The 15,896-nt window shown below is 38.9% G+C and overlaps 1 protein-coding gene across 2 annotated transcripts in view; it reads right to left on the reverse strand.

Annotated features, from left to right (window-relative positions):
• Positions 1-10,353, reverse strand: part of DSC2 (desmocollin 2) — a 30,377-nt gene extending 20,024 nt beyond the window's left edge. For both annotated transcript variants that reach the window (XM_036245669.1, XM_036245670.1), the window contains exons 1-4: positions 9,992-10,353; positions 2,866-2,950; positions 1,554-1,750; positions 64-183 (exon numbers count right to left, since the gene is read on the reverse strand). In XM_036245669.1, the coding sequence (XP_036101562.1) occupies positions 64-183; positions 1,554-1,750; positions 2,866-2,950; positions 9,992-10,060 (471 nt within the window). In that variant the 5' untranslated portion in view covers positions 10,061-10,353. The remainder of the gene's footprint in view (positions 1-63; positions 184-1,553; positions 1,751-2,865; positions 2,951-9,991) is intronic.
• Between the last annotated feature and the right edge of the window lie 5,543 nt (positions 10,354-15,896).

Consider the following 15,896-nt stretch of genomic DNA (forward strand, 5'->3'; position numbering starts at 1 on the left):
AAAAATAAATGAATAAAAGATAGAAACTATAGTCCTTCACAGTGGAAAGAAAGTAAATTGTACCTGTTGAAGAAAAAGTGGGAAAGGGCCCAAGGAATTCTCCATCACTGAGCAAGGAATCGGGGCCCATCTTCTCTTGGCACGTCTTAGCGCTTTTTCTTTAGGATGACTTTGCTTTAGTACCTCAATTTAGAAAACAGAAAGAGAATTAAAGTCAGCAACCATTTTATTTTCAAACATTAGAATGTTGATACATCTTTATCTTCTCATGAGGATTAGCTGGGGCAGGTGTTGAACTGCAGTGGTGCTTGAACGTCAAGCTAAACATCAAATATGGAAACAGCCCAAGTTTCCATCAGTAGACAAATGGATAAAAAAGCTGTGGTACATATACACAATGGAGTACTATGAAGCTGTAAGAAAGAAAGATCTCTTATCCTTTGAGAAGACATGGTGGGACCCGAAAAGTGTCATCATGAGTGAAACAAGCCAAACAGAAAAAGACAAGTATCATATGATCTCACTTATTTGTGGAATATAATGAACAAAACAGTCTGAGGAACAGGGTAGACACAGAGACGTGGAAGTAGGGTACAGACTGACAACCCTCAGAAGAGGGGGTGTAGGTGGTAGGGAAGAGATAAACCACAGAACTTATATGCATGTGTGCATGAACAATGGACATGGACAACAAAGCCGGGTGGGGGGATGGGGAAGAGGGTGTCAATGGGAAAAAAAGGAGAAACATTTGTAACAAAAAAAACTGTACATCAACATTGCAAAAAGATAAAGAAGAAATAACTGCCCTAACTGTTATCACAGTAATCCTCCTGAGAAAATAACTTGATGGGCATATGGAAGAAAGAGATGAACTTGTAAGCCTTGAAGCAAAACTGAAAAAACAAAAATTACTCTTGCCACATTGCCATGCAAAAACATGGAAGAAGAGATATGCAATGAAAATAAGTAGACTATGTGCCCTTCCAAGTTTAGTATAAGCATCATCCACTCACCAACAACTAGGAAGAGTCGGGGAATCAACAGAGAGATCTGTGTCAGAAGGAGAGAAACATGATAACAACTCTCAAACTGCTACAGTGAGTAACGGCCAATGGTTGAACAGAAGTCATTTTGACCTTGGGTGTCACAATGTAATAAGTATGAGTGAGGTCCGAACCTCAACCTAAAATAGTCATCTCCTTTCTAAAATTAAAATTATGCTATCTAAGATAGCATGAGGCCTCCAGATATAGTTTCAAAACTTGTTTTTAAAAATCTGTTCTACAGTAAATGCTCCTCTATGTCTAATCTCAAGCTCTTATGCTATAGCATAATTCAATTTCTCTTTTCAGGTCCCAAATGAAAAGGAATTACCACCTCTAATTATGTTGCATGATCCTTTTCCATTTGAACACTGTTAATGTTCCTCGTGGTTTTCATTCTTCTTCAAGCCAAACTATCCCATATCATTTCTGATTCCACAACATCCCAGGTAATGTTAGTTACACCTGAAAAAAATACTTCATTATATTTCATTTTGTAGTTTGGTATACCTTTGTCTGATGCTCTAAAAGAACATGTATTTTCTTTTCTTCATGGTTCTCAGTGTTGGAAAGTGATATGGTAAAATGTCTCTTAGAGGTAAAAAGAACAGCATTTGTTGTGTAGACTGAACCATCTTCTAGAATTTGGAAATCAGGATCACTTGAGTGGATTAGATTTGCCGACTTAAAGCACTCCTTCAAGTTAACTGTAAAAAAAATACACACAGCAATCACTGGTTAGGTTAAACATACCAATATACAGTTTTAATGGTAATATATGCGTGGAGGGGGCAAAAACTTTAAATTAACTACACTGACACTCGTGAATTTTTCATTTTTAAAAGAACATATGAAACTCTATGGTTAAGTTGTGCCAAATACTAATAACACATACATCACTTCTAATACCTATATTATATCCTTTTAAAGAAGAGTTATATAAAAAAATTAATTACTGAAAGTAATGTCAATAAGATGCCAAAACATTTTAGGTCATAAATCCAAAATCAATACCATTAAACTTAAGAAATGGTTTCAATACTATTTTTCAATTTCACAGAATCATGTTCAAACATACACCATAGCCTGGCCAGTGTGGCTCAGTGGTTGAGCATCTATCCATGCACCAAGAGGTCACCTTGGTTTGATTCCTGGTCAGGGCACATATCCAGGTTGTGGGCCAAATCCCCAGTGGGGGGCATGCAGGAGGCGGCCAATTGATGTTTTCTCTCATTGATGTTTCAATCTCTCTCTCCCTCTCTCTTCCACTCTCTCTCTATCTCTCTCTCTCTCTAATATCAATAAAGAAAAAAAATTTAAAAACATACTCTATATTCTTCAATTAATGAAAATATTAATACTTTTTATTACTCAAAGTAAACATTTTATCTGCTTAATATAATCATAATTTTCAATTAAAAAGCAATATTCCTTTTATTGGAATGATATTATATGTATTATAAATGCTAATGTACTATAATAGTTCTAACTCTTTTTTTTTTTTTTTTTTTTGTTCAGGTAGAGTGGGAGGGAGAGAGAGGAACAGAGAGAGAGAGAGAAACATCGATGTGAAAGGGACACATCGAGTGGCTGCCACCCGCACAACCAACCAGGGCCGGGGACAAACTGCAACCGAGGTACATGCCCTTAGCGGGAACCGAACCCGGGTCTCTCGGGACTGCAGGCCAATGCTCTAACCGCTGAGCCAAACCGGCCAGGGCAGTTCTAACTCTTAGTTCCAATACAGTTACCCCTCTAAAAGTTACACTAATTTTACAAGATCATACAAGTTAAGATTTTACATATTTTGGCTGTTTCTTACCTCTACCAACAAATGTCTCAGCGTCCAGATTGGAGGGAACATGCAGTATCACTTTTTTGCAGGCATCACAGGCAAAGGTGAAGATCTAAAAAATCAATTCAACATTACGCATTAAAAAAGATACCTTTAATGTATATAGTTTATATAAATTATAAATTCGTATAACTATAAATCAGTTTATATCATTAACAAAGTGAGAAAAAAATTACACTGGAGTAAAAAAAAAAAAATCAGAAAAAATTGAATCGAGAGGAAGAATAAAATAATAAGCTAAGAGTCATGGCTCACTCCTTCACAGAGAATGTGAACTCAGACAATGCTTTACCTTCTTGGGTTTTATCTCCTGTTCTATAAAATAAAGTTAATAGTAAATTCCCAAGCTCAGTAGGCACTTTGAGGAACCAATGACAACCTAGCAATGGCAAGCGAGCACTGCAACTATTAGGCAGGCAGCGCAGGTGTGTCAATAGGAAAGAGAAACAAAAACAAATTACTGAGCCAGCAAAATGTTTCAATTATCAAGTGCTTACATGAGCTGTGGTACCAAATCAATAACAGCCTATATAAACCCCAGTGCTTTTAAAGAGTAACTTTAACTCACTGCTGTGGAGTGATTTGGAAAGTATTTATGTAATACCCCACAGAAACCAAGCACATACCTTTGAAATACTAGCTTATTGTGAAGGTGCATCTTCTCATAAATGAGAGTTAAGGTCATTTTAGAAAATAAAGTTTTTTAAATGAGTTAGCAATTTATGGTTAACAAATTACAATACGATGTATATTTGAACACACTGAAATTTAATTCTGTTCTCTCTGAAATATTACAATGGATGCTTCTGAGTCACAATTTTTCTTCTATAGTTTGACTAAATGCAAGATAGGTAACACTAACATTTACATCATTATTTGCAAAGTCTATGAACATAAATTAAAATCAGCAAAATTTGGATTAAAAATTTTACTTCCAATACACATTAAAGAATCTTTATCTAATTTTAATTACATATTGAAGAATCAGGTAAAACAGGGATCATATTTCACTTGGAAATTGGGGGTGGACTCAATGAAGAGAATGTATTTGAACTGGAAATTAAAAGATGAGAGGAATTGTCACTGGCTGCACAGTCGAGAGAACAGAAATAGAGTCAGATGACTGAGGATTCTAGCTCAAGGTGATTGAAAACACACATCCACTTACTCATTCAATCAACATTTAGGGGTTGTTTACTAGGTGCTGGGCAGTGTTCAAAGGCTACAGCAATAAACAAAGCAAAGTCCTTGACCTCATGGAGCTAACATTATAATGAGAAACAAAATATTAACACACAAATACACAAAGGTCACATAATGCCAAGAGATAAATGTTATGAGAAAAATAAAACAGGGAGAGAAGAGGGCAAAGGGTAGATCAGAGCTTGAATGAAATAGGAAGCAAACCAGTTCTCCAATAGAAGAGTCTTCCAGGTGGAGCAAAAGCAGAACAAAGGCCCTGCAAGGGGATGTTACCTGTGTCTTAGAGGAACAAAATGAGGAAAGAGTGATAGGAGGTGACATTAAAGAGATAAGCAGGGGCATATCACCTATGATCTAAAAGGCCATATTAAGGAGTGCAGACTTTATTCTGAGGGCAAAGAGAAGCAGCCTCAGGTTTAGAAGCAGCAGAGAGGCATAATCTGGCAAGCATTGACATAGAATCATTCCGGTGGGCTCTGTGACAATAGACTATAGAAGCAAGAGTGAAAGCAAGGAGAGCAATTTGGAAGCTGCAGGAGGTATCAGACGGAGGATGGCAACTTGGACTACGGTGAAAGCAGGGGATAAGGCAAGAAATGGCTGAATTAAGGCATTACTTTGGATAAGTGTCCTTGACATCCATTCATTCATGCATTCAACAAACATTTATTGAATGCCTGCTATGTGTCAGACACAGAGAAGTAAACATGATCTTCATGCAACACTCAATTCAAGGGTAAGGCATCTTTGCAGTTTCAGTCAAGTAGGGTAAATGCTATAATAGGGATGCACAGGGTGCTGTGGGAGAGAAGGGAACTAGCCTCATGTAAGAGCCAGATAATGTCACCTGAAGAGTGGCTACAAATTACCCATGTCAAGAAGAGGCAGAGTTTATATGTTCCAAACAGAAGAATGGCATGTGCAAAGGCTCAGAGATGACACAGAACTGAACACGAACACCTGGAATAGCTGAGGCATATAGTACGAGAGGAACAGAAGTCTAAAATCTATTCAGAGAAGTAGGTGTGGACAGATTCTGAATAGTATTAACAAAGTATATGGATCTTATTTCCTAAAGAGAATAAGACAGATTTGTTTTAAGTCGACAAATTACATGATAAGATTTTGATTTGAATAAGGTAAGTCTGACCAGTGTGAAGGATGGATGAGGAACAATTTTCATTTCTAATAATGGCAGCTAGGTCGTTCAGACAAACCCCCATGCCAAAATTGAAAATGATGGATACATTTTTTGTAGACATCCTAAAACATCTAGCAAGGCATTGCTAGACAAAAAAATGAGGATAAAGCAGGGAACATGGTAATAACTAGAAGTGACTTGTAATCCAAAAAGATTTGATTCCGTTTTTTTTAATTCCCTAGAAAAGAGTGAAGTCAAAACATGGGCCCAACTTAGATCTAAGATAAGACCCGACCACATTAGCTGGGACCCAAATGTAAAGCCTTCTTTGTAGTAGTGAGATGGAAGTAAACTGGACCTTACATGGATCTGTGATACACATTCCTATCACTTGCTTGGTCTAGGAGCCTCATGCCAGCAATTAACACAAAGCCCAGGCATGTGATCAACATGCTGAAAGACATTTGACCAAATTCAATAACCATTCTTAGATTTTTTTTGTTACATGACCTCAAAATAGGAATCAATAACTACTTCTTCAATATGATTTTTATACTATATTATAATCACAACATTCAATGGGAAAGCACAAAAGATAGCCACACTAAACTCAGAAACAAGACAGGCTTTCCAAGGTCATTATTTAGTTAACCTTACATTAAAGTATATCAAACAAAAGGAAGATATTAGATGGCATATGAATTGGAAAAGAAGAAGTAAAAAAGATCTCTATTTGCATTTGATATGACCATTTACCTGGAAAATCCCAGCAAATTAACCAATATATTACTATAAAGCAATAAGAATTTCAGTAAAGGAGTAGCAATAACAATTAAAATATAGAAATCATTAGTATTCATACACATAAATACAACCAGTTAAGTTATATAACAGAAGAGAAGAAATAATTTTCAAAAGCAATACAATAGAATCCCAGGGAGTAAACTTAAAAAACATGTAAAACCTATTTGAGAAAAATCTGAAAATATTTCTGAAGGGCACAAAAATAGACCTTCACAAAGACATATTTTTAATTTGAAAAGAAAAATAAATAACATAAATATACATTTCCCTGTTATAAATTTTATAATCCTAATAAAAATCCCAACAGTATTTTTTCTGCTACTAGACGAGATGATTTAAAAGGTCATAAGAAAATATCAGTAATTAACAGACAAGAAAATTATGAAAAAGAAAAGGAATGAAAGAATATTGCCCTAGTATATAGTAAAAGATCCTATAAAGTCTCAATAATAAAAATAATGTAATTTTGGTATATGAAAAACAGAAAGATACTAGGTGCATACAAATTGAAAAGGATGAAGTAAAACAGTTTCAATTTGCATTTGATGTAACTGTATACAGTCCATCAAGGTAGTAACATTTTGTTCCATTAACCAACTATCTACAGGGTTTCTGTTTCTTCACATTCTTGCCTACACAGCATGCTGTCAATTTTTGGATATTTGCCAAATAACAAATTACATATCAATGTAGTTTTATATTCATCTTTTCTTATTATGAATGAGGCTAAAATAATTTAACGGGCCATTTTTATTACTTTATGGAAATATTTTATGTCCATGCTTATGTTACACTTCTTGATTTAGAAGACCACTTTATATATTAGATTAACATTTTAAAATATGATCTGAAAACTTTTTTTTCCACTTTGTCAGTTACCTTTGACTTTGCTTATGATGTTTTTGTTTCATTTGGTATAGTTTTTTTTTTTTTTTTGCCATGGACAATGATTATGTCTGTGTGTTTTAATATGATTGATTTTCTCAATTTTAATAAAAGACATTTGAAATCTAAGCCATAAATAGGACTTTTTGACTCCAAATTTAAATAGAAATTCATCTTCTTCTATTATCTGAATGGCTATCATATGTTATAGTTAAATTTTTCATCTGCTTGGAATTTTCTATGGTGTTCTGCATTAGGTAAGGATTCAACTTTATCTTTTGCTAAATGACTGCTAGATTTAGTATGGTGGTCTCATGCCAGATATATACAGTGTAGTATAATATATATGTATATGTATCTCCTCAATGATGTGATATGCTTATCTATCATAAGATTGCTTTCTATCTAGTCATATACAACATTTATGAAGAGGAAAATGGTGATACCTACCAAAAGCATAGTCATTTACACCTTTATCTGGCAATCTCATTTCTTGTAATCTGTTCTAGTGATACACCTCCTATACATGAAATAATATTTATATAGTTTTATTCATTGTGACATTATTTGTAATAGCAAAGAGTAATAGCAGAGGTGATGACTAAGGTAAAAATATCTATGAAATATTTCTAACTGTAGATTTAATGGGACTGAATAATGGATTAAGGGAGGGGAACAATAAGAAAGGAAAAACAAAAAGCTTCCAGGCTTTTTACTTGAGGAACAAGATGTATTATAGTATTATTTACTGAAATATAACACTAGAAGAAAAACAACATTGTTTGCAAAGATAAATGTTGTGTCACAGATCATAGTAGGTAGAGAAATATAAAGGCCTATTGTTCAATGACAATATCCAAACTAGCAAAATAAATTTAGTATGTGTAGGTATCATGCATTACACTTTAGGGAAAACCCCTAGAATAGGATTCAGGAGTCCGATTCTGAGTGGTCAGGAAAGAAAAGAGGAGTGAATTTCAAGAATAAAGGTGCAATCTACAAGGTGGAATTATATAAGGAGTGTTTTGGATATATCAATCAAGATGCCTGATGAACTTTGAAAGAGAAGCTGCATAGGTGTTTAGACAGAAGCCAGAGTTCAAGTGGTAGACATGTGTGAGGAGGCAATATTAGGAAGTGGGGAGAAGCTGATTTGTGGAATGGTGAAGGATTCCTTGGGTGTATTGGGAGCATGCGATGGAAAGGGTTTCCTCCAAAGTCAAGCTCATTTAATAATGTCTTCTACTCTTGAGGCTCACAACCACAACAACCAGGTGAGGCTGGAAGGGCTCTGCAGAGAAAATGCCAAGAGCATCACACCAGACCTTCCTCCCAACTTGAATGTAGTAGAATGAGGGGTGCAACCAGAGCCTGTGCTCTCTGTCTATCCCCCTTCTGGTCTATACTGCTTTGAAGCTAAGGAAGGCCATGAAATGGGGATTATGCAGTTTACCTATTCAGCTATAACCACTTTCCTCTAAAAAGGATCTGAGATGAAAGCAGGAAGTTCTGTGTGTAAGTAAAACTCAAAGCAATGCTGTTTATTGCCTGTGACTAATCACTGCTTTTCCTTCGAAGAATTATGGCCAATGATGTAAACAGAGGTGGCAACTTTATTAGAAACCTAACCAAAATTTATTCCTTTGCCATCGACTACATATTTTGTGACCGCGATTCATTCCACTCATTGTTTCCTCAACTGTGCAGTGTTAACTGTTGTGCGCTTGGCCTTTTCTGTTATTAATGTCCCCAGGAATTTAGTTAAGGGTTTGGAGGCTACAGAGTTCTAAAGGTCTTCTAATAATAGTAACAACTACAATTTCATTATTACAAAGTTAAGGAATTCACTTTAAAATAAGAGCGGTAGGGAAGGGGAAATTATCCGAATATTTCAGACCCCCAGTTGCACCACTCCCACTCCCAGGAGGAATCTTCCCACTGTAGGTCGGCCGGATCCATCCCCTTGTCTTTCAAATTTGACTGGAGACCCGTCGCAGGAGTTTCCACGTCAAAGGACACCAGCGACCTGAGCACTCTCTTGTATCGGTCTTTTTAACGTTCCTTTTTCCAGAAGACCCAGGTAGTCTAGTCTGGGGCACCTCTGGTCCCCAACTCTTCCAGGGGCTGCTCTTGCACAGGATTTCCGTGCCTTCCGGTCCCCCAATTAGATCCCAGTCTTTTCTGCCAGAGAAGAGAGCTGTCCCGCCCCAAATAAGGCCACCCCCTTCCGCTTCCAGCTCTGGGAGTTGAGGGTCTTCGCTAATTTATTCTCTCTCTCTCTCTCTCTCTTTCTTTCTTTCTTTCTTTCTTTCTTTCTTTCTTTCTTTCTTTCTTTCTTTCTTTCTTTCTTTCTTTCTTTCTTTCTTTCTTTCTTTTTTAAGAGGGAAGGAAGCGGGAGAGCGAGGGGCGGAAATATACAGATGCCTTTGGGCACAAGAGATCTGGATGATCATTTTCTCCAAGATGAAGGGGAAGGTAACCTCACAGGGTGACCAAAGAAATGGAAACTACAAAGGCTCACCTAGAGCCCGTCCTTAAGAGCAGAGGGTCGAGACGGAACGCGCGCGCGCACACACACACACACACACACACACACACACACACACACACCCCTAAAATTGATCGCGTAGTCTCTCTTTTGCCCAAGGACAGCGCCATACGTCGCGCCCGCCCGCAGCACCCCCTCTTCAGTGGCCTGAACCCGCACCGAGGCAGAAGCGACTGGCGACAGGCGAAAAGGATCAGCGCGCTCCCAGCTCGTACCCGGAGGCCACGCTTTCGGAAGGGCGTTTGCGGCTGGTGCCTCCGTCTCTACCTGTCAGCGCTGATTGCATCTACCGGAGACACCCTTCTTTTCCCCTTGGGGATCCGGCGCCCGGGTCACCGTTCTCTTTCCGTGTGTCCTCTCCCACGGCACCCAACTCCATTTCTTGGCGAGCCCAAGGCCCACTAACGCCTTTGCCCACCGCTCCTCACCGCCTCCGCTCCCGAGGTGTCCCCCTTGCTCTCCGATCGATCGGAGCCCCCTCTAGGAAGCCGGCGGCCGGGGCAGCCACTCACCGTGAGGGTCAGCAGGAGCTGCCGGCAGAGGGCTCCGCTCCGGGCGCGCGTGGCTGGGGCTGCCGCCATGGGAGCACTCGGGGCAGGTCGCCTGGCAGGACACCCGGAGGCCGGGGAGGGAGGGCTCCTCGGGCGAAAGGCCGCGGCGCAGGCTGGGCGGGCGGCGCGGCAGGAGAGCCAGGCAGAGCGCGGGAGTGACGCTTTCTTCTCGATTTCTCTGAAGCGTCCGCTTCTTACTCAAGGGGCTTTTCCTCTGGCCGAGGGTGGGGCTCCAGACGCGTCCAAAAGACACCGATCGGCCCTCCCTTAGTATTTTCTTAAGTCTCCGTTTCGTTAAGAGCTTAACAGGTGGGAACTCCCTCTCGCCGCCACCCTTTTACCTGCGCTAGGTGTTTCTCATCAGCGGACGTCGCCTATATGCCCCATCTGCCCCCCGCCCCGGTGTCCGCCCGGAGGATTAGCAGGTGGCCCTGCCCAGCAGAAGCCCTGACTATACAAAGACTCACTCCCGGAGCACGCCGGTTGCAGGAAAGGGCTCGGGTCCGAGCTCGCTCCCGGCCCAGGCTCCGCCTCTGGGACAGTACCTGGCCCTGCCCTGGGGTCAGCTACAGATCCGCAAAAATACCTGCCACCTGGAAACGTCGGATTTGGTCACAGCTGCCCAAGGCAGCTGGGTTGGAGGATCGACCCCAGGGAGACTTTTACAAACTCTTTGCTTAAGTACATTTATTGCAGACAACCAAGTGTGGTTCAGACAGAGTTTTCATCTGTAGCACACACCTTTCTTTGAGGATCTGGAGGTGTTTTTCTTTTTTTTAATTTCATGACCAACATGACAATGATACAAGAAAATTACCATAAATTAAAGACGGCTGTGTATTATATACGGGGTGGGCAACAGCAGGTTTTCAATTGTGAGTAAGCAAAACACAGTTTATTCTTGTATTTACTATTTATTAATTATTGTATTGTTTTCCATAGGAACGACTGTAAACCTACTTTTGCCCACGCCTGCATATTTACCTAGGCTACAACAAAATAACAAAACCAAGGGTGCGTTACTACGGAAAATGCATTGCTTGAGATCCTAGATTGTGACTAAATGTGGGCTACTGATTTTCTCCAAAATCATTCCTATCACAACTGGCCTTCTTATAATTTATCGCCTAAATTGGACTCCTAGTAGCTAGCGAAATTTCTCCCTGACTTTCCTACCACCCAAATCAGAGTTTGTGGTGAGAAGAAAAAAAAAAAAAAATGGGAAAAATTTTCGTTTTGATTTAAAGTGTACTTAAACCAATGAATTATGGCAGCACTTAACCTGGAAGATTAAAACCTAAATGCATTGTGCTTTCAGCTCGTCACGAAACAATGACAGGGCATTCTGACTCACCCTTTTACACTTCTTTTCAATTACTGACTTAAACCAGGAAACTCTGACCACAAAGGAGAAACTTGTCTGTTCCATTTCATTTAGTTTGCTCCTCAAGGATGTTTGTAGAAACCTGTTTGAAAAGCCAACCATGACACTCACACCATCCCAGTTCTTGAAAACATGTGCCATCCTAATAACACAAAACCCAAATTATCACCACATTGACCAAATACTTAAATTCTTAAGTAGTGTCAAACAGTACATGCCTTACCGTCTATATATTATTCCGGTGCTCTATTTTATTAGTGAATAACCACATAATGAGCTGTTTGTTGTCTTCATATCCATAAAATTTATCATTGCATCTTTGCTAATAAAATAAGCCTGGGTCATCAGCGTGAGAGTAGTTAACATCCCCTTTCTATATTTTTTAACCCTGATGCTTTTTCAGCAATGATGTCATAAAAACACATCATCCTATCGATGACACCCTGATCTCTAGAATGCAGCTTTCCGCAAGGTAAAGAAGCAAACTAGTTTTATCAGGTTCTAGAAATTTACTCAGGCTATCATCATAGTCTTGGACAACAGAACAGTTCCAAACTCTTGCCTCCCTTTTAACTGCTAATACTTTTAAGGATGGCTCATGTTTTCCTCATTCCAAAAAAGGGTGGAAGAGCAATTAGAAAAGAATTCATCTCAAATATTTATTTTCATCTTTTACACTGGGAAAGTGATTGAAGCTATTACAATGGTGATTTTTGTTGTTGTTTTATCATGACTTTTTAAAACACAGGTATGAAATATACATGACTTACTCTAAAGAGGTGACCAGATTTATTTAATGTGTTTAAATTAGACTGTATGGTCACTGGATTTCTTTAAAATACAATTTTGAAATAGGTACAAATTTGAAGAAATGATGAAACATGGACAGAGATTTTTTTTTTTTTTTTTTATCCTCACCTGAGGACATTTTTCTATTTTTTGTTCAGGTAGAGTGGGAGGGGGAGAGAGGAAGAGAGAGAGAAACATCGATGTGAAAGGGACACACCGAGTGGCTGCCACCCGCACAACCAACCAGGGCCGGGGACAAACTGCAACCGAGGTACGTGCCCTTAGCGGGAACCAAACCCCGGTCTCTCGGGACCGCAGGCCGACGCTCTAACCGCTGAGCCAAACCGGCCAGGGCGAGATTTATTTTATTTATTTTATTTTTTTAAGAATGGCTTTTGGCTATGAAGATGACTCTGTTGACTTGAAATGGTTTTCCACTGTGCTCTAGTACACAGTGCATTAGACCAAAAGTCTATCTTGGGCTACTCAAGTGACCTTTCAGTCATCAGCATTGCCTTTTGTTAACTAAAACAATGGAAGTAATACTAAATGCCATCTATGATCACTTCCACATCTAAAATTAAACTAGTTAGAGTTCCTGTGACTGATATTTTGAGAAGGTTGACTGGAAACGGGTGTTCATTTCAGGTAGAAAGTCAGAACCAGAATGGTCCTTAAAGAAATGAACAAACAGCCCTGGCAGGTTTGTCTCAGCGGTTGCATTGGCCTGCGGTCCATAGAGACCCAGATTCAGTTCCCGCTAAGGGCACGTACCTCAGTTGCAGTTCGTCCCCGGCCCTGGTTGGGTCATGCGAGTGGCAACCACTCGATGTGTCCCTTTCACATCGATGTTTCTCTGTGTCTCTCCCTCTCACTCTATCTGAACAAAAAATGGAAAAATGTCCTCAGGTGAGTATAAAAAAAAAAGAAATGAACAAACAGCCAAGAAAGGCCAATTGGCACATCTATGTAGCTTAGCTTCATAGTTCTCTAATTTCAGAAACTAGACGCTAAACATATTAATGGCAACAAAAAATTCCACTTCCTCACTGATGTGTGCATAGAGACAGCTTTCCCTTCGCTCCATGGTTCCTGCCAGTCCTCCCACTTCTGGAGCCTGGGGAGGGGGATACCCATAGACATTTTGATCTGCAGGGCAAATCTATCTCGGCATGGTACATAACAACAAATGGAACCCAAATGCAAAGGAACACAGACCTAAGGGGGAAAAACAAGATAAAAGGACACTGTCTAGTTACTTTTAGGTGAGAGTAGACAGGGAAATATCTGATAACCACAGTAAAATGAGCACACAGTGTTTATTGATCAGAATTATTGCAAGATTAAATGATATGGTACATGAAAGCCATGCAGAATAAAGCCTGGCATATTCTAAGTGCTCCTTGAGTGTTAGTATGGGTAAGGAACCCTCTTCCCCCACCCCATATCTCTACAACCAGCTCATGTTTCCTACCCCACCTCATCCCTATGACAGCCCCCTTGTCCTGATCTTCCAGAACCTCTCTTCAGGTCCTGGTCGAGGGCTGAATTCCAGTGTTAATTCATTGACCACTTCCAAATCCTTCAATCCCCTTCCTCTCAACACAACCCCTAGACCTTGTCTGATGCAAACAGAATGACCATGTAATTTAAGATGAGATGCCACAGTTTGTGCTAGTTGTGCACTTTCTGAACACTTGGGCCAATATTTTTAAAAGAATCATTTTATAATGGGAGAAAAACATTTTAATTGTTGCCTTGATCAGTAAATAAAATTAATGTATATATTTCTTTGAAGTTCTCTTCTCAATAAACAGTATACTAATCAAAATCAGTTTCTATTGTCAAAGTATATATTTGAAACACATAAAAAATAAAATGTGAAATAAACTATAAATCAATTCTTATTATAGTACTTTTTACTTACCCCCGCCCCATTAGAAACAAGCCAATGAATGGATTCTTAGACAATTGTGCAGAACATGGTCAGAGATGGTTCACAAGGTAGGGTCCACCTTTGATAGATGCTGTTGACATATGTCCCCCAGGAGTGCTATAAATGAATATACCCTTAAAACTACAAATTTTTATTGTTTGCTTTACTAATTAATGAATATGATAAGTGTTTGATGAGCACCTACTATGTCTCGGGTGTTGTTCTCAGCTTTGGAAATACTGTAGTGAACAAGAAAAGGCACTTGCTTAAGGGAAGCACTTTTTGGAAGTATTAAAAGATTGGATAGGACAAGTACTCACCACCTGAGATTCATACCATGCTGACTCCTTTCTGAAAGAAAAGAGAAGATAAATCTCAAGTTACATGCAAAACAAAACATAAGCAACATTCTATAAAGGATGAAAAACTACCAATCTAAAAATCATTTGTTAATATCTGTTCGTAGATTATGAAAGGTTACCTGCTAAAATGGATCTAGAGGCAAGAAACTCACCTGTTTGTGAGATAACCTGGTCTAGAATATATTTGTTTCTGGCTTCTTTGAAAGCAGTGGCCCTGTTTTCTTTTTCCCTTGCTGGCTGTGTTTAGGCATTCTTGCTATTTGGCTTCTAAACATTGCCACGCGTAAACACATCTATATTTTTTCAGACCTTCAAACTGCAAAGGCTCCTTCTATTATAGGTGCTTTGTACCTGCTCTTTCATCCATCTGGAATTTTCTTCCATTCCTCTGTCCTGGTTACTACTCCCCATCCTGTAAATATCAACTTTTATTTTCTCCCTACTGGGTCAGATCCTCTCTAATAAGGTCAAATCTTCCTCTTTAAAGAGGTTTAGAGAACTTGTCACAATTATGATGTTTTGTTTGAGTAATTATTTGATTAATGTTTGCTTCTCACCAAGGACTGTACGTTTTCATGACTGCAGCGACTTGTCCTTTTTCGTCCACCCTTGTATCCCAAGCACTATCCATCATGAACCCTGGCACACAGTAGATACCTAACAAGTATTTGTTGAATGAATAAGCAAATGAATGAATGACTGAATGACTCCTGAGACTTGGGGAGGGGGGGGTAAGTAATTATTTGCTTTTCCTTTTTTATTTTTAATGTTATATTTGATGACTAATAAAATGATGTCTTGGGTCAAATATAGCAGAGTGGGAGTTCCTAACCTGATCCCAAACATGATGGGCATGTATTAGTATATCTGTTCAGAATTTTTAGTGTGGGTTTTGCACAAAAATGGACAAATAAGTTCATGGATTTTAACTGAGAACCCAGAGAGAGACCATTAAATAAATAATGAAACCCGTGGTAACACACACCACCAAGAAGAGAAGAAATGATTCAGTGGTAGCACTGGGAACTGACTCATTATTATTAGAGGAAAATAAAATTGGTCCCCTTTTTAACAGCACATAAAAAGTGGCCTCCAGATGGGTTAAACTTTCATGTAATGACAAAGACAAAGTTATTGGAAGACAATATAGAATAACATCCATGTGATCCAGGGATAGACAGAGATTTTTAAAAATAAAACATATACCATAAAGGAATAAAAAGATACATTTAATTACATTACAGTCCAGGCTCTCTATTCAATAAGGAACACCATGAATAAAGCTAATAGATAGATGATAGATTGGAAGACTAGTTTAGTTATGATTAAACTGAGAGGGAATGATATCTATAACACACAAGGAACTCCTACATATCGGTAAGAACATGACAGGAA

Source organism: Molossus molossus, unplaced genomic scaffold, assembly GCF_014108415.1.
Source record: "Molossus molossus isolate mMolMol1 unplaced genomic scaffold, mMolMol1.p scaffold_m16_p_6, whole genome shotgun sequence".
Classification (NCBI taxonomy): Eukaryota; Metazoa; Chordata; class Mammalia; order Chiroptera; family Molossidae; genus Molossus; species Molossus molossus.